Below are 23568 nucleotides of genomic sequence, written 5' to 3'. Positions count from 1 at the left end.
CAATGCAATATTTGATTGCATAAAAGAGAGGAGTAAGTATAATATGCGGTGTCCACCTGCCATAATCTTGTAGGTATCTCATCAAGAAGTTAAGCATTTTAACTGTAGTCTCAAAAATATATATATCATTAATGAAATTCGTAATAAATAGTCTGTCACCATAATCCATTACGATTTTGAAGAATGATTATTTCCATATCTACAATACGAGAAAGACAACGACCTTTATTACCCACTGTCAAAGCTGTCAGGAGTTCAGTACGTATCTACAAAATTTTTTGATCTCTCGATCAATAAGATTAATTGTCTGAAAGGTAACAAAGAAAGCTTTAAATCTAAGCTAAACCCAGCTTTTCTGGGCAACTCTTTCTCTTTGAAAGAACAATTAATTTTTGATCATAGGTCAGTAAATGGGCCTGGAAAATATTATGTTCGTTACTGTTAACTACATGTACTGTAAACTGACTCGTTGTACACAATTTCGATTTAAAAAATTTATTCAAGTGATCTACGGTACACGTGACTTTGTAAGAGAGTTCTTTCTCGTATGTAGCTTTCAGGTGGACCACTTATGAGTCAGTCGTCTTCGAAAAATTTTCAGACGAACAACATCGAGGAAGAAAGAATTCTGGCTGTGTAAAATTTTTACCTAAAATGGGCCTAAACCTTTCTACTGCAGTGAATACGTTGTTTTTGGTCTTAAAAGAAGATGCTCCGAGTCACCTTTTGACGTTTCTGTACGAAAGCTGTGATTGCTGTTCCACAGGGCTGGATGTTAGGTACCACACTTCAAATTCTTTACGGTGTAGAGGTGCTCTGTATAGAGCAGCATTTAGAAGCGGTAACGACCGTAATTTCTGCAAGACTAACAGGAGGACTGTCATAAGTCTCGAAGTAAAAAATTTACTCCAGAAGAGTCCTTGCACTTGCTAACTGCAAGCCCCCGACTGTCAAATTCCATTGGAGGCCGAAACTTGGAACGCAATGATACAAGGTCTATTTAGGCTTCGAACTCGATGTGAGATTAATTTCCTGCTGGTGTATTAAAAGAGCTTGCAGTAAAGGTTGAATTATCACACAAAGACACACACACACACACACACACACACACACACACACACACACACACGTATACAAAGAAGTTCTGCTATCTCTGCAAAGCAAGATCATATGCACAGTAGCATACACTTGCCAGTATCTATCAGCAAGCAACGCAGAAACTTCTGACAGGAGTTAGAAAATCTCCGCGATATGGACGCAGTTCACTGATACTTCAGAAAAAGGCCAATCTGCAAGCTCAGCAGGAAATTTACCCCATTGCATGCACCGAATATCATTTTCACTCTATCAGTCAAGAAGAAAACCAGATTCAATATTGATGATGCCAAGCTAGATGTTTAATTAGCGTAGTACAGTTATGTTAGTGAGGTAAAAATTCAACAAATGGTTACGTTACAGTCGGTTTATTTGTTAACATATTCTCCTTTGGAGCCTATACATTTGGTGTAGCGGGGACTCCAGTTTCTCATACAATCGTAAAAGTGGGTTGTGTATCCTCATCCAAACATACCCTTTACAGAGATAATGAAATTCTTGCCTAACGAAAATTTCTTCTCACTGAGATAGTGTTTCAAGAAGAGAGTTGGAAATTTTAGTAAAAAAAAGTGTACATGAAACAAATTCGGATCACAACTGATGTACTTTTACCATTGTACTATGTCGACGGGACGTTAAACATTAAACTCTTCTCTTCATCATCGTACCACAGCTGTGAGTTTGTGGAAGATAACTACCTTACAAAAATTGGCTGCTGTTTCAGTAAGCAGTTCTTTCAAATAACCCTGTAATAAAACGCAAGAGGATTTATACTCATCACCACCTTTCAAGCTGACAAAACACTTTTTCCAATCTTTGATTCACTTTCACTACCTTCTGTCCATTGTTTGACTCCTTTTCTTATTTTCTGAGTTTCCGTAATGGAAAAATATTTCATGCACATCCGGAATCTATATATATATATTGTAACAATACCCGAAGTTGGTTTGTGGTGCCAGAGCTGGCAGAGGGGTCGTTAACTGTCTGTATGGTGTCTAGATATTATGCTCGACAACAGAAATGAATAAAGTTACACCACTAGAGTAATTACCTCATACGAAATACCAATGAAATCTGACGATGTCAGCAAAGAGCACAGTAGGTTGCACTTCAAATTCAACATGTGTATTGGAAACAACAGATGATTAATTAAAATATGTAAATGCAAATATGCCAGAGCCATAAATTCTATACTAGATGTACATGGTGTGGAGGCAGTACGAGTTCTGTAGTTCCTTATCTAATCATTCCAGGTCATGTCTACCTGCAGTTAAGTATCAAAAACGCTGCATATTTTTATTACGTAAATGGCCGTTAACAGTTAACGTTTTTATATCATTAACAAAATTTGTATTAAATCGCTACGGGAGTGTGAATAATAAAACTTAAAACATGTCCATGAAAGAACCTGTATCAAGAGAGCAGAAGCATGCACTCTCTCCAATAATACAATATGTAAAACTTCCTGGCAGATTAAAACTGTGTGCTGGACCGAGACTCGAACGCGGGACCTTTGCCTTTCGCGGGCAAGTGCTCTACCAACTGAGCTACCCAAGCACGACGCACGCCCCGTCCTCACTGCTTTACTTCTGCCACTATCTCGTCTCCCACCTTCCAAGCCTTACAGAAGCTCTCCTGCAAACCCTGCAGAACTAGCACTCCTGAAAGAAAGGAGCTTCTGTAAGGTTTGGAAGGTGGGAGACGAGATACTGGCAGAAGTAAAGCTGTGAGGACGGGGCATGAGTCGTGCTTGGGTAGCTCAGTTGGTAGAGCACTTGCCCGCGAAAGGGAAAGGTCCCGCGTTCGAGTCTCGGTCCGGCACACAGTTTTAATGTGCCAGGAATTTCATATCAGCGCACACTCCGCTGCAGAGTGAAAATTTCATTCTGAATACAATATGTATTCTGCAATTTTAACGTAACTATTTAATATTTTAAAACTGAATGTAAGCATATTTAGACATTTTGTTAATAACTGAAGTAATACTGTGCCGTTTTTATAATGAGAGGTCCAAAATTATTGTAATAATTGTGGGAATATTTAGCATCATGTGTATAATTGTTATATTTAAATGGTTTCAATTGTGTGTGACATAACGGAAGGCATTTAAGGGCGAGCTGTAGGAAACATGCATTCGTTTGTTGGCACCCTGTCGTTGTTGGCGGTTTTCACTTCTTACTAGCGGTATTGCATCAGCGGACCTAGAATAATTTTGGTGAGCGCAAGCTCATACTTCAGTTTTTCACTGGACTTAGAGTATTAGATGGTAGTTTTAAGCGCCCGTACGAATTTGAACTTTGTTTGTGGGACTTTAGGTAGCTGAGAATTTACACAATTTAACTGCAGCTAATATTGAGAGTCACGTGTGGCGCACTTGTTTGCTACTTATCGCTTTGATTATTTTGGAAAAGGAACTTTAGTTGCATATCACAATGAACAGTGAGAATTTGTGGTATCAGACGTTGAGTGTTTGTTTAAGATTCCGTGATTAATTGGCTTTCAAAGGAAGTTTGCATGCATGTGTTCCATTTATGTTGCTCTGCTGAACTACAACAATTATTATCTGTTTTTGTTTTCACATGAGTGCCCATTTGTGTAAGGCCACCATTCAAAATTGTGTGCATTTGTTGTAGTAAACATTCATTGAATTTTAATGACAGTTGTTCTGTTTCGAGAACATTATTAATCCCGTGTAATATACGTACAGTTTATCTGTTTTGAAATTATTTCGCCAATGTGCCTTCTACCTTAAAATGAGCTAAGGGCTAGATGTTTGTTAAATATGTGTGATTTAGACCGTTGGTGTACGACTGACTATTACTACAACGAAGCGAGCCAACCTAAGAGACTAGGTCGTACACTGGTCAAACCAAAAGCGGTTTGTAAAACTGATGGAGCAGTCATAATATTCTACATCTACATACACAATCCGCAAGCCACTGTGAAATCCATGGTGGACAGTACACACACCAATATTATCAGATTTCTTTCGTAATTCATTAACATATTGATGGAGGAAAAAAGTCCATTTGCTAGTGTTCGTGCCCTATTGTCTTTCATCGTATCTCATGACTGCTATGAGAGATATAAAATGGTGGAGGCATAATGGTCGTACAGCTTTCTTCGAATATACACTCCTGGAAATTGAAATAAGAACACCGTGAATTCATTGTCCCAGGAAGGGGAAACTTTATTGACACATTCCTGGGGTCAGATACATCACATGATCACACTGGCAGAACCACAGGCACATAGACACAGGCAACAGAGCATGCACAATGTCGGCACTAGTACAGTGTATATCCACCTTTCGCAGCAATGCAGGCTGCTATTCTCCCATGGAGACGATCGTAGAGATGCTGGATGTAGTCCTGTGGAACGGCTTGCCATGCCATTTCCACCTGGCGCCTCAGTTGGACCAGCGTTCGTGCTGGACGTGCAGACCGCGTGAGACGACGCTTCATCCAGTCCCAAACATGCTCAATGGGGGACAGATCCGGAGATCTTGCTGGCCAGGGTAGTTGACTTACACCTTCTAGAGCACGTTGGGTGGAACGGGATACATGCGGACGTGCGTTGTCCTGTTGGAACAGCAAGTTCCCTTGCCGGTCTAGGAATGGTAGAACGATGGGTTCGATGACGGTTTGGATGTACCGTGCACTATTCAGTGTCCCCTCGACGATCACCAGTGGTGTACAGCCAGTGTAGGAGATCGCTCCCCACACCATGATGCCGGGTGTTGGCCCTGTGTGCCTCGGTCGTATGCAGTCCTGATTGTGGCGCTCACCTGCACGGCGCCAAACACGCATACGACCATCATTGGCACCAAGGCAGAAGCGACTCTCATCGCTGAAGACGACACGTCTCGATTCGTCCCTCCATTCACGCCTGTCGCGACACCACTGGAGGCGGGCTGCACGATGTTGGGGCGTGAGCGGAAGACGGCCTAACGGTGTGCGGGACCGTAGCCCAGCTTCATGGAGACGGTTGCGAATGGTCCTCGCCGATACCCCAGGAGCAACAGTGTCCCTAATTTGCTGGGAAGTGGCGGTGCGGTCCCCTACGGCACTGCGTAGGATCCTACGGTCTTGGCGTGCATCCGTGCGTCGCTGCGGTCCGGTCCCAGGTCGACGGGCACGTGCACCTTCCGCCGACCACTGGCGACAACATCGATGTACTGTGGAGACCTCACGCCCCACGTGTTGAGCAATTCGGCGGTACGTCCACCCGGCCTCCCGCATGCCCACTATACGCCCTCGCTCAAAGTCCGTCAACTGCACATACGGTTCACGTCCACGCTGTCGCGGCATGCTACCAGTGTTAAAGACTGCGATGGAGCTCCGTATGCCACGGCAAACTGGCTGACACTGACGGCGGCGGAACACAAATGCTGCGCAGCTAGCGCCATTCGACGGCCAACACCGCGGTTCCTGGTGTGTCCGCTGTGCCGTTCGTGTGATCATTGCTTGTACAGCCCCCTCGCAGTGTCCGGAGCAAGTATGGTGGGTCTGACACACCGGTGTCAATGTGTTCTTTTTTCCATTTCCAGGAGTGTAGATCTACTAAATTTGCTCACCATGGTTTCGAAGGATCTACGTTATCTTTCAGGGTTTGCATTTAAAGTTTCTCGATATCCGTCGCGCAAGAGTTTTGTAAGCGACTTCCGCCGCGCAGGATAGCCGCGTGGTGGAAGGCCGCGCATCTCTCCCCGTCGGAGGTTGGAGTCTTCCCTCGGGCATGGGTGTGTGTGTCGTCCTTCGCGTAAGTTAGTTTAAGTTAGATTAAGTAGTGTGTAAGCTTAGCGACCGATGACCTCAGCAGTTTGGTCTCATAAGACCTTACCACAAATTTTCAAATTTGTAAGCGACTTCCCTCTCAGATTTATTGCATTTACCCAGAACTCTTATAGCAAAGTTGTCTCCCACTCACCTCCCCAGATACTGAATTTGCGCTATCGTTTCATTACCTATTGCTTCTTAGTTTTAACCCTAAATACTTACAAGTAATGATGTTCGTAAGACGCTCATTATCGGGTACACCTGGGTTCTTTCTCCATTTGATAGGGACTGACTTTCGTGTGCCTGGATTTAAACAAAAACTGCCTGTCATTACACCAAGTAGAAATTTCGTCCAAGTCTTTCTACGTTTCCTTATGATTGTTCAGTTACGGTATTTTCCTATAGGGGACAGGACCATTAGCTCATAATCTTATACTACCGTTGACTCTATATTATAAACAATTTATCTACACTGCCGGAAAAAGTGCAACAAGTTCAAGGGAAGTGTTCAGTGGCACCAGGCTACAACACGTGCATACTGAAGGTTTTTAGTGTTAGTGATTCATTTGTTACGGCCATCGGCGATCAGATGGCATTCAGACGGCCTGTCTGCGCACTCACTCTGCAGGCTGTAACTGGGTTGAGCCAACACCGACTCAAAGGAAGGCCTCGACGCTTGTTGGTGACGTCACGTCAGCTAGACACGGCGAAAGCCAGGTCTGTTGCAGGCAGAAACGCCTGGGCGTGCTTATCACTATAAAGCTCTTATTTTTGGACAAAATGTTTGGTATTGTTTTGGATTCTGCAGTTTTATTTAGATGAAAGATTTTCATACTATCGAAAAGCTACAAATGAAGATCATAGTTCTGTATTACTGAATCCTGTCGAAACAAACGTAGATCAATATGAGAAGATACTTTGCCCCATTGCAAGCTTCGGAAATTTTAGATTCAATTAACTGTATTTACTTGATCCATTTTGTTATCGAAACTTATCCCAACCCCCTTACAATTAACTAGTTTGTTTTATTTATTTATTTATTTATTTTAGTTTACCATAGTCACTGGAAATGTGAAGTAATTTACATGTCTAAATGTCCAGCTGTTGTCAGTCATTAGACTACAGTCGTTTTCAACGAAAGGAATTCTAAACAGGAAACAAAATAGCTTCATACATCGAAAATACTCCTGAGCTTAAACTTTTTTAAACATGCACATTAGAAAAGATAAATATTCCCCTCTCGCATCTGAAAGGAGGAACCTTATAAGATAAAAAAAATATTTGATAAAACAAGTATCTCTCTTTTGCCTGTTCTTCTGTCCCCAACCCCCTCCCCCAACGTGTACAATCGCAAGATATTTCATTAACATTCAGTGCTCCTCACTCCATAGCCAACCAAGATACCTAAAGAAGAGCACCAATATGTTCACAGTTTCTTGTAAAAGCAACCCAGTACAAACGTAACTTCCTCAGATTTACAAATAAGGTAAAGAAGCATGAATTCTGCTGCTGCTGGACCATGAAGTTGTTTTTGTATGTCAGTCCTAAAAACAGGTGGAAATATAAGTTCAGGAGTACACTAATTGTTAAGAAATGTAATGAATTGCACAATTAATTGATTGTAGAAATCTCTCAGAACAATATGTGTTGGTCAACTACCGCCAATAGTTTCACATTTTCGTGCGTCAGAGAGGGAGACACCACCATTATGAATTTGCCTGCAACAGACCTGGCGTTCGCCGTGCCTAGCTGACGTGACGTCACGAACAAGCGCCGAGGCCTTCCTTTGAGTCGGTGTTGGTTGAGCTCAGAGGTGAAAGCTCTTTTTGGCATAAAACAAATGCCCTGGCCAGCAAGATCACCAGATTTCTCTCCAGCTGAACGCGTATGGGACATGATGAAACGGGATCTTACTCTTCCTCCAGGGAAGCAAAAAAAGGCACAAGATGCTTGGGGCAATCTATCGCAGGATGCCATTTGGCACCTCTGTGATCGTTTGCATGCCAAAAGACACGCCTGCGTTACCGCCACAGGGGGATACACTGTGTAATGATGTGACTGTTTGGGCATCATTTACAGTGACATGTGTGTTTCAGTTGATCCGAATTTGCATCTGATATGATCATATCTGTCTTCCTGTAGAAACAGTTAACAGCCAATCACTTGCAAATTCGAAGGGTTATTAAAACCAATTTACCACAGTTTCAACTTTTATAAAAACGGACTCTTCAGAAGGAATTATAGACAACTGGATTACATATTTGGCACACGTATTTTAAAATGAAGGCGAAAGACATCAGTCAAAATAAAATTTCACCTCCATCAGAAATTAAAATTAGCACGTCGTGGTTGTTGTCGTATGGTATTGCCTCACCAATCTACGGCTAGTGCGTTAGCTGTACATTGGTGTGGAAGTACAATGCGACAACAAGGATGTTGTGAATCTTTTTATTTATTCTGAAGGTGAAATTTTGTATGTGACTAACACCTGTCGACTATATTTTAACGTAGCTCTGCCACAACACGTAATCCAGGTGTCTACATTTGCTTCTGAAGAACGCTTTTACATAAATTTTAAAATCATGGTAAAGGGGTTCTAATAAACCTTGCAATTACGACTTCTACAAGAAGATTTCATTCTACTTTTGCTGCTCCAGCCATGGACAAAATTTTAATATGATCATATCTGTTTTACTATTGACGATGTGGTACAGCCTCGAACGACTTTCGGAAATCTAGGAAGAGGACTCTACCTGTGCAACTGCATTTATTGCTTGCAAGAAGTCGCATATGAATAAGGCAAACTGCATATCACACCCGTTCGAACTTCCTGAAACCACTCTGGCTCCCTGAAGGCAGACTGTTTTCATGCAGGAACAGAGTAGTGTTGGAGTTCAGAATATGCTCTAGCATCCTTCAACAATTTGACGTGAGAGATATTCGTCTGTGCATCCGATCTTTTATCCTTTTTGCAAACAGAAATAAGTACGGCCTTTTCCAGCCAAATGGGACTGAATGTTGTGCAAGATTTTCCCTACAAATATGAAATAGGAAAGCAGCTAATTCCTTGGAATATTCGATGTAAAATCCAAGTCTAAACCTAAGCTTAAAATTAGATCCCATGTTAAGAGTTTGGTCAAAATACATCATTCACGACACCAAAAAAAACTTAATTGTGTAAATGTATGTTCGTTTCCATTATTTCTCATCTAAAGATTCCGTTCAGGTTCTAACATGCTAGTGAGATTGAGATTCACGCTATATCAGGCATCCCGTGCAGTTACTTTTTGCGCTCTTCCATAGTAGCTTTATGAACATTTCTATGGGTGCTAGAGAGACAACTTTATGTAATGAGCTTCGGCATTTGAACTGATTTTTATTTTAGTCTGCGCAACTATCGCTCCAAAACTCAATGTTTAATTGCAGCACTACATTCACTATCGTTCACACCACACTGAACACTTTAAAGGCCTACAACAGTTTTAGACTTTCATAAAAAGTGATACAGTCGTGACCTTTGTAAGTAGTGAACGTGGTTATCAAAATATCTCTAACTTCCACAGAATTTTTTTTTATGTTATAGAAATTCCTAGGTTCATACCATTTAAATAAATGGTATGAAATTTGTTAGTGAAATACAATGGTGGTGATGGTCAAAAGTCAACATTATTTAAAAAGACGCAGGTAGAGTGAATTCGGTTAAATATTATTAGGAACTGTTCTCCAGCTCAGGTAGAATTGTGATGGAATTTTGAAGTGTCTTTATTTGCAATAACTATCGCAGAAGTTAGTTGAAAGGATCTATTGAATCAATGAGACTCTCAAATGAGGGCAGATGTGAGGAAATTCGAATTTTGCACTATCCGATTTCGAGTCCAGACTCTGAACCACAGCGTCACCCCGGTATGTACAACGCACGCTGCACAGTAATTTGGTTGTCTGTCATTTTGATGCAAAGGGCAAGGAATCAAATATTATTTTAGTTTGTGCGAATTGAAGAACTCAGATGGTTCAGTTAAAAATAAGCACTACCCTGAATACTTGCATGGTTAGTGTCTGTTTGCTCACAGGCCTTTCTTTACCACAGGAACGCACTACGTATAGCCGGTATAATAAAGGTAAACTTAAGCCTGCATTACCATTGCTGTTCATTAGAACCTGCTTGAGATGTGAATAAACATTTTGGTTGATAAAGCAGAAGGTGAATGTATCTGCAGTTTCAGGTAACCTATGTGACAGAAAAACATCCAGTAACGTCATTCTTATGCTTAATTGAGCATTAAAAACGGTATAAGACGAAATAAACGCATTCACCATTTTATTGCGAAATTGAAGTATCAGACTGTAGTTAATGATAAGGGTTCTTGAAGGTTTGTTTTCTCTGTGAGAGTAATAGGTTAAGAAACACTCGAGAGGGTTTCTTCCTCTGAATGAAGAATGCTTATAGTTTAAAGTCTCTTTGAAGTCTCTTGGTGATTCAATAGTTACAGAGGAAACAGTAGCTCATTTCGGCAAGAAAGGGCGAACGAAGTGGAAATATCCTGTTCGGCCCGTCGTATTCCTGCACTGACTTTGGGCGACATGGGAATCACAAAATCTGTATGACCGAAATGGGATCTGAATTCTCCACCTGAAAAAGAGACCTGAGTTTCAACCATTGCATTACCTATCTCGGTCGTCCCACCTAATTGTGGCCGTATGTCTGGGAAACATATCAAGAATGTCAGATTGAGGGAAATCAAACATGGTCCAACATACTGAGTATTTGATAACGTGTCTAAATGGTCTGCACGTCAGTATACAGAGAAATAATAACTTCAATTTAGAGTTGTCATACATATCAAGTGCCGTTAGTTTTATGATTCGAAGGGGCTATCTTCACAGTGGATTTTAAGAAGGTATTACTTCTTCCTGGTACACAGCGCGAGGATCAAACCGATCACACCAGAGTGAATGGCGTACGTATCCTATTTGCAAGAGGATTCATGTAAACACCTGGGGGTGTTAAAATGACTCACCTATCATTCTAAAACAGTACACGGAATTGAATATGGCGTCATGGGTAATACCAGGTGCACTTCGTTTAGTGTCGTCGTTGCTTAATGGGAAATGATAGGTTCGCGCAAGGAGTTGCGAAACGTTTGTGACGCCCTCGTCTGCACGTAGCATCTGCCGCCATAAAGCGAATATCTGCTGGGAGATTTCCTACCTGCCTTGAACCCGACGAGACCTGTGTGAGCGCACGTGCGTGCAACCCGTTCCACGTCATACTGCGACGTTTTGTTGTTACACTGGAGCGGTTGTGCTTTCTTTTCTGTAGTGGCGCTTCTTCTCTTTTGCGTCCCCATCTGCGGATTATGTGCGACAAACAAGGAAAGAGGCGAAACTTGCTATACAAGATGTTCTGGATTTCGAATTGCGTATTAGTAACACTTAAGTATTCAGTGGTAGTTACACCCACTACAAGCAGCCCTTGAATATACGACTGCAAGAATCAAGTACTTAACGTTCGGAAGGAAAATAAATTAGTATAGGTAGTCATTTATCAACATCCTCTGGTATGTATAGGTGTAGGCGTTGTCGAATCTTGAATTACCACGGGTGGCTGATATACAGATACCACTAACGCAAAGAGATAACTTGGCTTTCCATCAGTTTGTCTGGCAGTATACACTGAGATGACAAAAAGTAATGGGATAGTGATGGGAAAATATACAGAAGGCGGTAGTATCGCCTACACAGATTATAAAAGGGCAGTGAACTGCTTGAGCTGTCACTTGTAGGTAGGTGATTCACGAGATCAGGTTTCTGACTGTTATGATGGCACCACGACGGGAATGAACAGACTTTGAACGCGGAGTGGTAGCTCAACCTAGACGCGTAGGACATTCCATTTCGGAAATCGTTAGGGAAGTCAATATTCAGAGATCCACAGTGACAAGAGAATAACAAATTTCAGGCATTACCTCTCACCACGGACAACGCAGTGTAGGACGGCTTTCACGTAACGGCCGAGAACACCGGCGTTTGCGAAGAATTTGCGGTGCTAACAGACAAACAACAATTACTGCAAAAATCAGTGTAGGACGTACGACGAACGTATCAGTTAGGACATTTCGGCGAAATTTGGTGTTAATGGGCTATGGCTGCAGACGACCGACGCTTTGTTAGCAGTACGACATCGTCTGCAGAAACTCTCCTGGAAAAGTGACCATATCGTTTGGACCCTAGATGACTGGAAAAACCGTGACTTGGTTAGATAAGCCCCAACTTGAGGGAGTAAGAGCTGATGGTAGGGTTCGAGTGTGGCACAGGTCCCAAGAAGCCATGGACGCAAGTTGACAACAAGGCACTGTGCAAACTGGTGGTGGTTGTATAATGGTGTGGGCTGTGTTTAAATGGAATGGACTTGGTCCTCTGCTCCAGCTGAAATGACCATTGACTGTAAATGGTTATTTTCGGCTACTTGGAGACCATTTTCAGTCATTCAGGAACTTCATGTCCCCATACAACGATGGCATTTTTATGGATGGCAATACGCCATGTCACCGTGCCACGATTGTTCGCGACTGGTCTGAAGAATATTCTGGACAGTTCGAGCGAATTGTTTGGCCACCTATCGAACATTAACGGGATCGAGAGATCAGTTAGTGCGCAAAAACCTGTACCTTCAACACTTTCACAATTATGGACGGCTATAGAAGCAGCGTGGCTCAATATTTCTGTAGGGGATTCCAACGAATTGTTGAATCTAAGCCACGTAAAGTTGGTGCACTATGATGGGTAAACGGATCTCCGATGCGATATTAGGATTCGGTCCCCACCACAGTGAAATTACGCACACATTGCGTGCTGAGTATCACAACTGACATGCCCTCTTATTCACGTTATCGTCCATAGAGGATGTATGTCAGCATGTCTGTACGGAAAAATGTTAGTACCACGATATATTTGACAGAACAACTGTACTACATGTCCCACGTGTCCAGACTGAAACTACCATGGATTTGATAGTGAATGGATCATTACTTAAAATCGTCAAACATGCTCACCAACGCGCATCCAAACCTAATTCACCTCCTGGAATAACTCATCGCCCTGAAAGAACAAATAGGAAGCTAAAGAAGTAGGTTTCAAGTAGTCTTTGACGACGACTAATGTCAGTTGAGCTGAACACGAAAAGCACGAAACATACGTCACACAATGCACAGTGGTTGGTTGGTTCGTGGGATTAAAGGGACCATACTGCCACGGTCATCGGTCCACAATGCACAATGTTCTACCTGAAAACAAGATGTATAGTTTCGTGTGCGAGAGGTCATATTTAGATCGGACCATCACTTCTGAACGAGCATCTCGACTTATCTGACCGAACCACAGGTTTTGAATTTTCTGTGGTTTACAGAGCGAACGGACGTGTTGCGATATACGTAACTGTTATTTGTTCTGAATACTCTTTGCAGTGCCAGGTGTAAGAGTTTTCGATCCTTAAAGCAGTTCAGCTGTTACTTATACGTACATGTGATACAGCTGATCGAGAGTACTAAATCATGAACTGAGTGCTCACCTATTTAGCGCCTGTTCTTCAGCCTGTGCTACATTTAGTAGAAGTTCATATCGTGTTCTCAAACGCATGTTCGCCTTCCTTCAACGGATATAAACAAATGTATGGCACAGGCATATACATCAGAATCTCACTATTATTTTTGAGTATTTGAAGGAATTTTACCGCTAGTAACTAATGACTATTTCAACTAAAGGTGAAAGGTAAATAAGATATGCTCTGTCAGTTAAGGATCATTGAAACCCATTATACACAAGTCTCACTTTTTTTGCGTTCCCTATTGTTTTCGCAAATCACTACTGGTTAATACCTAGTTAGTTTCCAATTGTAATGGATATCTTATGCAAAGTCTTATTGTGTGTATCCATTATTTTTAATTGTTATTCACTTAATGTTGTAATATGTTTTGTACTCGTAATTATTGAGCTATGATGAAGTGGTCATAAAGAATTAAGAAACGTAAAAGAATCATTTCCCAGCATCCAGTTATTAAAAGATGAATACAGACTCTGAAAACCAGAACTATAGAGATCACTGAAGATGAGATAGGAAATTAAGTCCGAGTTATACAAATTTTTCTTTAAAGGCAGAAATCGGGATAGCAAACTTGTTATACAGCCGTTTATATAGCACCCTGTCATAAGATAAATGAGTTTTCTCGCATTAATAAGAAACTGTTCCGATGTTGATCTGTATCCTTACATTGTGATAGGTTACATCAACTTCTGGCAGAGGAAGAGACGTTCCGTGAACATATGTGCGTGCACTGTGTGAAAACGTCTCGTATGCGTTGTGACAGGACAGCAGTGAGACTGACGCTGGAGATCTATCTACTACGGAGCGCAAGAACACATTTGCAGTAAACAGGTCGATGTTGATGAATCTTGTCACACTGAAGAGACACAGCTGAAGGTCGAATGGCAGACGCGCACTAACTGCTACGAGAAATCCTTCGTCAGTAATACAAGCAGTCATCTTTATATGCTGTTGATATGACACCATTGTAACACACTGTAGACGGTTAGCGGTAGGTATATACGAAGAAACAACAGCACTATCAGGAATGATCGATCGGAATGGCACATTTGTGAAGCACTGGAATTTTGTAGGATCGGGGCTTAGTTCCCCGTCTGGCCGTACGAGAGTCGTATTTCTGTTCTTTCCATAAATCGCTTTAGGCAAATTCGGAGGTGGTTCCCTTGGAAGAGACGATGCTGTTTTCCCTCTCTGCAGACGCTGAAGCTGACTTCATGCTCCGTCTCTAATGACCTCACGTCGACGGGATGTCAGCATTAATCTTCCTTCTTTCCTTCCTTCTTTTTCTAATAGAAGCGGGATACTCAGTGAATATCTATCCGTTAACGAGAAATATCAGCCTACTAACTAATTTGTGAGGAAATCTCTCATTCTGGGGCGCTTTTAATGCCCATTCTGGAGCCCCCAGAATCGTTTTAGTGATCGTGGGGCACAGTCACGCCTTCCCTTTCAACTTTAGCAGCTGAACAATTGCATCGTTGGATATGTTTTCCTAATCACGGAGGAAGTGACATTAAAATGTGTTATTTTCTTTGGAGAATCATTCTGCAGTTACGTATGGACTGTAGATGACTAACAATGACCCTAAACCGTTTAGTAACTCTTATTTACAAGACATAACGGGCTGGGATACGATCATCTCCCGTGAATACTTGAAGATTGGCGAGAAGCACAAAGTCCAGTAACATTTAGCAGCGAATTGACGCATGGTGCAGGGAATGGCAATTGAATCTCAATGTAGACAAGTGTAATGTGCTGCGAATATACAGAAAGATAGATCTTTTATCATTTAGCTACAAAATAGCAGGTCAGCAACTGGAAGCAGTTAATACCATAAATTATCTGGGAGTACGCATTAGGAGTGATTTAAAATGGAATGATCATATAATGTTGATCGTCGGTAAAGCAGATGCCAGACTCAGATTCATTGGAAGAATCCTAAGGAAATGCAATCCGGAAACAAAGGAAGTAGGTTACAGTACGCTTGTTCGCCCACTGCTTGAATACTGCTCAGCAGTGTGGGATCCGTACCAGATAGGGTTGATAGAAGAGATAGAGAAGATCCAACGGAGAGCAGCGCGCTTCGTTACAGGATCATTTAGTAATCGCGAAAGCGTTACGGAGATGATAGATAAACTCCAGTGGAAGACTCTGCAGGAGAGACGCTCAGTAGCTCGGTACGGGCTTTTATTGAAGTTTCGAGAACATACCTTCACCGAAGAGTCAAGCAGTATATTGCTCCCTCCTACGTATATCTCGCGAAGAGACCATGAGGATAAAATCAGAGAGATTAGAGCCCACACAGAGGCATACCGACAATCCTTCTTTCCACGAACAATACGAGACTGGAATAGAAGGGAGAACCGATAGAGGTACTGAAGGTACCCTCCGCCACACACCGTGAGGTGGCTTGCGGAGTATGGACGTAGACGTAGACGTAGACGTAGAGAGTCTGCACGTATGTCTTAAGTTAGCACTCTCCATGAGGTTAACCCAGTTGTGACGTATGGTGAACGGCTTTAGACTATGGTAAATGTCAATCAATCAGCCTTTCGGTAGGCCACTGTCTTCCTTTGAAGTGGCAAAGTAAACACAATTTGATTCTATTTTATGTTTCTCTCGTGTGAACCTGCGTTGCAGATACGCCTAGCATTCCTTTTATGGTGATGCATATAACTGCTTCACTTGTCCTAATTGATTTTGTAGTCCGGTAGATGGTACACCCACATTCGTAATTTTTGAGATTTGCGTTTCTGCGAATACCATGATGCAACACTTAAAGCACCATCGTCCAAATTATGGAACATTATTTGTTGTAAAACCTTTGCAGTATGTGAGCTCTTAATAGCGCAGGTACTCGACAGAAACTATTTTGGTTTGGGTTCACGGAAGTAGGGGCGACGAAGCGAAGCGAACAAGATGCATTCCAAGAGATACCGGTTCATGATATATTTGCTTAGCAAAACAGTACCTTAACAAGGGATCTTCGTCATAAAAATTGCAATAAGCAATAATTGTTCTTCAAGTAAGGAGACAACAATACTAAATGCATCTTACATTGATTGTAAGAGTACGAATAATTCCATAGTTCTGGAAAGACTTAGGGTTCTTCGAGTTAAGCTATTTTTAAACGACTGGTACTAAACTGCACCGTAGTACGAAGTCCAATTTATATTGTAGGACCCCTGTAACTGGCTGGGTAAATCAGCCAGAAGCTCGCAAGTAGGCAAGTGCAACCTATCTGCATCAGGGCCACGCCCACGGGAGCACCGTGGGATTTAAACCGGCCTTCGGGTCAAGGAGAGCTTTATAAGTTGTTTTGAAACAGTTATGAAAAGAAATCTGAAGGTATTTGTATGGAGTGCAGCCATGTATGGAAATGAAACGTGGACGATAAATAGTTTAGACAAAAAGAGAATAGAAGCTTTCGAAATGTGATGCTACAGAAGGATGCTGAGGATTAGATGGGTAGATCACGTAACTAAGGAGGAGGTATTGAATAGAATTGGGGAGAAGAGAAATTTGTGGTACAATTTGACTAGAAGAAGGGATCGGTTGGTAGGACATATTCTGAGAAATAAAAGGATGACCAATTTAGTATTGGAGGGCAGCACGGAGGGTAAAAATCGTAGATGGAGACAAAGAAATGAATACACTAAACAGATTCAGAATGATGTAGGTTGCAGTAGGTACTGGGAGATGAAGAAGCTTGCACAGGATAGAGTAGCGTGGAGAGCTGCTTCAAATCAGTCTCTGGACTGAAGACCATAACAGCAACAACAACAACAACATGAATAGAAAAGAGATAATTCTTAAAGATGAATAGAAGGAACTGGAACCCTGTCAGAAGAGTGAATTTTTTAAATTCGAACGACTGCGCTAAGAGGAACAACAGCTCACGAATCCCAGATACCCGACACATCGAGGTTACAAACCACGTCCTATGCCTGAAAATCATATTGCTTACAAGCGGAAGCAGAGCAGAGTCAGCCAAGTTGTGAGAAATGCTAAACTTGGATATGACCATACATCAACTACCAACAGAAATAGACCATCTGTCCTATGGAAAAATGTGCATGGGTGTGGTGTAGGCAAAGTGGAAGTTGCAGCTGATCCCATTGTCCCAGCCGAAGAACTGAACCGGTACTTCGCATTTCCTACGACCACAGTTAAAACAGAAACAAAACAGAGACCCATTCATTAGTGGTAAACGACTATAATCCCGAAGAATTGTATCTACAGCATGTTACTTGCAATGTCGTCGAAAAAGGCATCACGCGTATCAGATCAACATCTACTGGACACGATAGTATCACAGTCCAAATGATGAAGCTTACTGTTGATCCACTACTGTCCACTAAAACAGATATTCTCAACCACTGCTTAACCGCAAGTATTTTCCCTGAGGCCTGGGAACAGGGATATTTATGCAATTTCCTAAAAAGGACATTGCCACAGCATCCTCTGGTTAGCGACCTACTTGCATTCTTCCTGCACTACCAAGGCCTTGAATATATAGACCACGACCAGCTAACAAACAACCTAACCATAAACAGCCTACTAGAAGAATACTATTCAGGTTTCCATAAACATCGCAGCACAACGTAAAGGTAGCAGATGACCTGGAATTTGTCATGGATGCACAAGAGGCGACTATCATATGCTACTTAGACTTCAGCAAAGCCTCTGACGCCTACCACTTCGACATTTTAGCTGCAAAACCTAGCATACTAAGTGTCTCTCCAAGCGCTGTGCACTGGTTTCGCTCATACTTGACGTCTCGCCAGCAATGCGGAAAGTTTGGCATCATAAGGTCACAATGGAGCATTGTAGTATTAGATCTCACCCACGGTTGGGTATTAGATACTATACTATTTTCATTGTATGTCAATGATGTGCCATCAATTTGTTCTGATGCAAATACCATAGGTGTGCTGAGGACCTCCAGTTATCTGTAAGTCCAGAACCAATAAAGCTGAAGACAACTATCGAGAATCTTAATATTGATCTGAGCACCCTATCAAAATAGGCGCAGAATATAGGGTTAGAGCTCCGTTCATCCAAAACCCAAGCGGCACTGGATGATCATTCCAGGCTCATTAGCCCAAAATATAGAGAGTCTCTACTGTCTTTAATCATAAATGGGACAAATATCAACTGCTCACCCTCAGCAAAGAGTCTAGGAGTAATAATGAAAACCTAAATTGGATTGAGCACTTAACTGAAATGTGCAAGAAGGCATCAGTATCTCTCCACGCCCTAAAAAAAATATAAAAGGTTCTTCCTTCTTGACCTGAAGGGACTTATACCTCCAGATATTGCTTATATCGATGTTATCCTGCAAGGTCTTTCTCAGGGAGGCTAACGGCTCCAGGAACCAGTTGTGAATGCCTTCGTTCGATATATTTGTGATCTTCAATCTTTGATCATATTTCACCACATATGCACAGCTATCCTGGCTGCAGGTAGTCACGCGCAGAGGTTTCCATGCATTCTGTCTTCTCTACTGTCTTATTGACGTACACTGTCCCTCACATCTCTCCTAGACCTTAACGCTCTTGTCTGAATAACACGGCGGAAACACCCGTTCCCATCAGAGCAAAATCCTTTCCGTCCCATTCCATCGTTCAGGCAGATTCTCGAAGTTCTTCTCAGTAGCAGGAACTTGACTCTAGAATAACCACTCGTATTTTATTAGAAAAGTGAATGATACACTGAGGCGCAAAAGAAACTGGTTTAAGGATGCGTATTCAAATACAGAGATATGTAAACAAGCAGAATACTGGGCTGCTGTTGCAACGCCTATATAAGACAACAAGTGCCTGGCGCAGTTGTTAGCTCGGTTACCGCTGCTACAATGGTAGGTTATTAACATGTGAGTGAGACTGAACGTTATATTATGGACTTGGCTTGTTTTAGGCAAACATTTAAATGATATTTTATGTTCTGAAGAAGACGTTATTACTAACGTTGAAACCTAGGTAAACGGTAAAGTTAACCTGCAACTGTAGGCTGTATATTCTTACATAAACAATATCAGTTGCTGTCGCTGCATAAAAATGTTAAAAATTATGACGTTGTATTATAGTCGGCGCACGAGCGATGGGACACAGCACCTGCGAGATAGCAATGAAGTGGAGATTTTCCCATACGACCATATCACGAGTGTACCGTGAATAACAAGATTCCGGTGAAAGATCAAATCTGCGACATCGCTGCGACCGGAAAAAGATCCTGCAAGAACGGGGCCAACGACGACTGAAGAGAATCGTTCAACTTGACAGAAGTGAACCCCTTCTGCAAACTGCAGCAGATTTCAGTGCTGTACCATCAAGTATCATGGTGTGAATCATTCAACGAAACACCATCGATATGGGCTTTCGGAGCTGAAGGCCCACTCGTGTACCCTTGATGACTGCACGAGACAAAGTTTTACACCTCGCTTGGGCCCGTCAACACCGACACTGGACTGTTGATGACTGGATGCATGTTGCCTGGTCGAACGACACTTGTTTCAAGTTGTATCTAGCGGATGGACGTGTACGGATATGGAGACAACCTCATGAATCTGTGGATATTGCATGTCAGTAGGGGACTGTTCAAGCTGGTGAGACTCTGTAATAGTGTGGGGCGTGTGCAGTTGGATTGATATGGAACCACTGATACGTCTAGATACGACTCTGGCAGATGACACGTACGTAAGCATCCTATCTGATCTCCTGCACCCATTCATGTCCATTGTGCATTCCGATGGACTTGGGCAATTCTAGCAGGACAATGCGACACCCCACAAGTCCAGATCTACGCAGAGTGCCTTCAGGAACGCTATTCTGAGTTCAAGCACTTCAGCTGACCACCAAACTCCCCAGGCATGAATATTACTGAGCATATTTGTGATGGCTTGCCACGTGCTGTTCTGAATAGATCTCCACCCCGTCGTACTGTTACGGATTTATGGACAGCCCTGCAGGATTCATAATGTCAAGTCTCTCTAGCACTACGTCAGACATTAGTCGTGTTGGGGCATTTCTGCATGCTCGCGGGGCTTCTACACGATATTAGGCAGGTGAACCAGTTTCTTTCGCTGTTCAGTGTATCCCCAAGTTCAGAAGACACTTAATGAGATACCTACTGAAGCAACAATAATGACAAACACCGTCCCTGTACGCACTCGTTACCCCTGTACGTCCTTCTTTCCACCAAGCCTTCCTCGTTTCCCAGTATTCCTAGTTGGTGGAAACTCCTCAAATTTCTTTTCACGAACCTCGTTGTATCTGAAAACATCAGTTTTGCACACCCATAAAATGTTTCTACATCTACCACTATCAATATATTATTGCTTTTATTATTGTTGTTATCACTACTATTAGTCGTAGCGGTAGAAGTACGGCAGTACTAACTTTGTTAGTTTTAGTCAGTATTATTTGGTCACGTTGTCTCTATGGACACAAAAACCATTTTAATATTATGTATCACATAAAAATTATTATTTCTTAGCTAACTATGATTTATGAAGGCACTGCATGAGTAAAACCATGGTCTGATGTAAGAGAGGGCCTGAAGGCCCTAATCAGATGAAATTAAGTAAATAAATAAGTAAAAATAAAAGAAATATTCTATTGCAAAGTATCAGGTCGATGACAATATAGTACGGTTCACTTATTTGGTTTTTAAACGAGTTCAGTGGAATCACCTTAGTTCGTCTTTTAAGTTTGGGGATAGATGGTAGCTTCTTTCATGTGGAGGTACCTTAACAACAGTTAAGGTAACCGACGAAACAGTCTGCTTAGGCAGCAGATGACCGACACGAGTGCCTTAACAGCACGATGTCTCCTGCAGCGCCTCTCCTGGGCACTTGACCATATCGATTGGACCCTACGCAACTGGAAAACTGTGCTCTGGTCAAACGAGTCCAGATTCCAGTGAGTACGTACTGACCGTAGCGTTCGTGTGTGATCCAGAGCCCACGAAGCCATGGACGCAAGTTGTCAACAAGACACTGTGGAATCTAGTGTCGACTCCATAATGGTGTGGGCTGTGTTTAAATGGAATAAACTGGGTCCTCTGGTCCAACTGGAACGACCATTTACTGGAAATTGGCTACTTGGAGACCATTTGCAGCGATCCAAGGACTTCACGTTCCCATACAACTATGGGATTTTTATGGATGACATTGCGCCATGTCGCCGTGCAACTACTGTTCGCGAATGGGCTGAAGAACACTTTGGACAGTGCGAGCGAATGGTTTGGTCACCCATCGAACATTTATGGAATCGAGAGTTCAGTTTGTGCACCAAAACCTACACCTTCAACACTTCCGCGTTTATGGGCGGCTACAGAGGCAGCAAGGCTTAATATTTCTCCAGGGGACTCCCAATGACTTGTTGAGTCCATGCCATGTCAAGCTGCTGCAGACACCGGGCAAAAGGAGGTTCGACACGATGTTAGGTGGTATCACATGACTTTTGTCACCTGAGTGTACATTGCTCCATGGAGATATAAAAAAAAGCAGCGCGTGAGACATATTTAAGAAATACTATTGCACTTGCCGCACCAAACTTCCTGGAAACCTGGCACACTAACACCAGATTGTCTCTAGTGAGACTCGGAGCGCCAGAATAGTGGATGTACACAAATTATGCACCGCATTAGGTTGCGTTGCACATCAGACTAGCATCGACACCACAAATATCCTGAATTATCAGCAATGAAGTGACCAGCTTGTGGCACAAGCTCTGCCATAGCTACGTCAGTGTCGCCCCAGATGTGCGGCGACGACTCACCTGGCTGTGCGACGACGCCGACGCCGCCCCCGCAGACAGCAGCGACGGCGAGAGACGCCAGCAGGGCGAGGGTCCGCGGATGCATGTCGGCTGGACGCGGCCGGCACCCACGCCTCTATTTGTAGGCTCGCAGATACCGCCGCCGCCGCCACTGGCGTTACGTAAGCCCGCAGCCTCTGGGGCGCGCGACGGCCATCCGGAGGCCGCTGGTTGTCCTCTTCCCCTACTTCCCCTCCACTTCCCGCTGCTGCCGTACCTTATGGAGAGAGAATGAACATTTCAATGAAGCTGGGGAAACACAGAATTCAGCCAGCGTTAAATATCAACCCGAGCAGCTACGTAAAAAAACGAGTACAGACCGCAGTTCGCAGTGCGTATCATCGCCTCTACAGAGCCTGACTCGGTACACCGAAACTACGGGAAATTTTTCTTGTCATAATGTGCGGTCGGGCGAGATTAGCGGATCCTCTCTGGAAATTTGTGTTGTGTATCTTGTTCACACAACAAATTCCCTCTTTGTTTCTTCTTACATGCATGACAACCGCAGTAGAAATTGGCCAACGAATAGCAACGCATTTCAGTGTATACCCTGTGGTCCCAGGAGAGGAAATGCTACCGTACCATTTGGAGAATGGTTTATTTGTAAAAAGGTAACATTCTCTGCAAACAATTGCGACATCATTTACTGTCGGCTGGCCGGTGTGGCCGAGTGGTTCTAGGCGCTTCAGTCTGGAATCGCGCGCCCGCTACGGTCGTGGGTTTGAATCCTGCCTCGGGAGTGAATTCGTGTGATGCCCTTAGGTTAGTTAGGTTTCAGTAGTTCTAAGTTCTAGGGGACTGATGACCTCAGGTGTTAAGTCCCGTAGTGCTCAGAGCCATTTGAACCATTTATTGTCGTGAGGGTCCGACTGGTTTGCTATCATGTGCTTTAGCCAGGAGATGCAAAGATTGTCAGGCAACCAGAGTTGTCATCTCTTTAGCTGTATCCGGAATCCATCACGTGGCGATGAGCTGATGTTGCACTCCAGTCCCACTACTATTGTAGGCAATTAAAGACGTTCTACCTTCCTGCAAGAAAACTTGTTTTGTTTAATATATAAACATGTTTCACGACAGTTGTGATATTTTCAGTGGATTCTTTTTCCTTTTATCTATCTGAAATATATACTCGAAAATTTTATTTCGTCAGGAATACTCAGTTATCAGATTTTGTAGCTGTTTATATTACATATGTACTTTACCTTTTTTTATTATGTATGCACTGAGGCTGCCAAGAGAAATCAGTCACAAGCCTAAATTAGTACAGCGTTTC

At 42.7% G+C, this 23568-nt stretch overlaps 1 protein-coding gene across 1 annotated transcript in view; it reads right to left on the bottom strand.

The window, feature by feature from the left end:
- LOC126162892 (loricrin-like) overlaps positions 1–22371 on the bottom strand; it is a 55526-nt gene extending 33155 nt beyond the window's left edge. The window contains exon 1 of the mRNA XM_049919701.1: positions 22257–22371. Within this exon, the coding sequence (XP_049775658.1) occupies positions 22257–22341 (85 nt within the window). The 5' untranslated portion in view covers positions 22342–22371. The remainder of the gene's footprint in view (positions 1–22256) is intronic.
- Positions 22372–23568: the final 1197 nt, after the last annotated feature.

Source organism: Schistocerca cancellata, chromosome 1, assembly GCF_023864275.1.
Source record: "Schistocerca cancellata isolate TAMUIC-IGC-003103 chromosome 1, iqSchCanc2.1, whole genome shotgun sequence".
Lineage (NCBI taxonomy): Eukaryota > Metazoa > Arthropoda > Insecta > Orthoptera > Acrididae > Schistocerca > Schistocerca cancellata.
The sequence above is the reverse complement of the archived record's forward strand: the minus strand, read 5'-3'. Positions and strand labels throughout refer to the sequence as shown.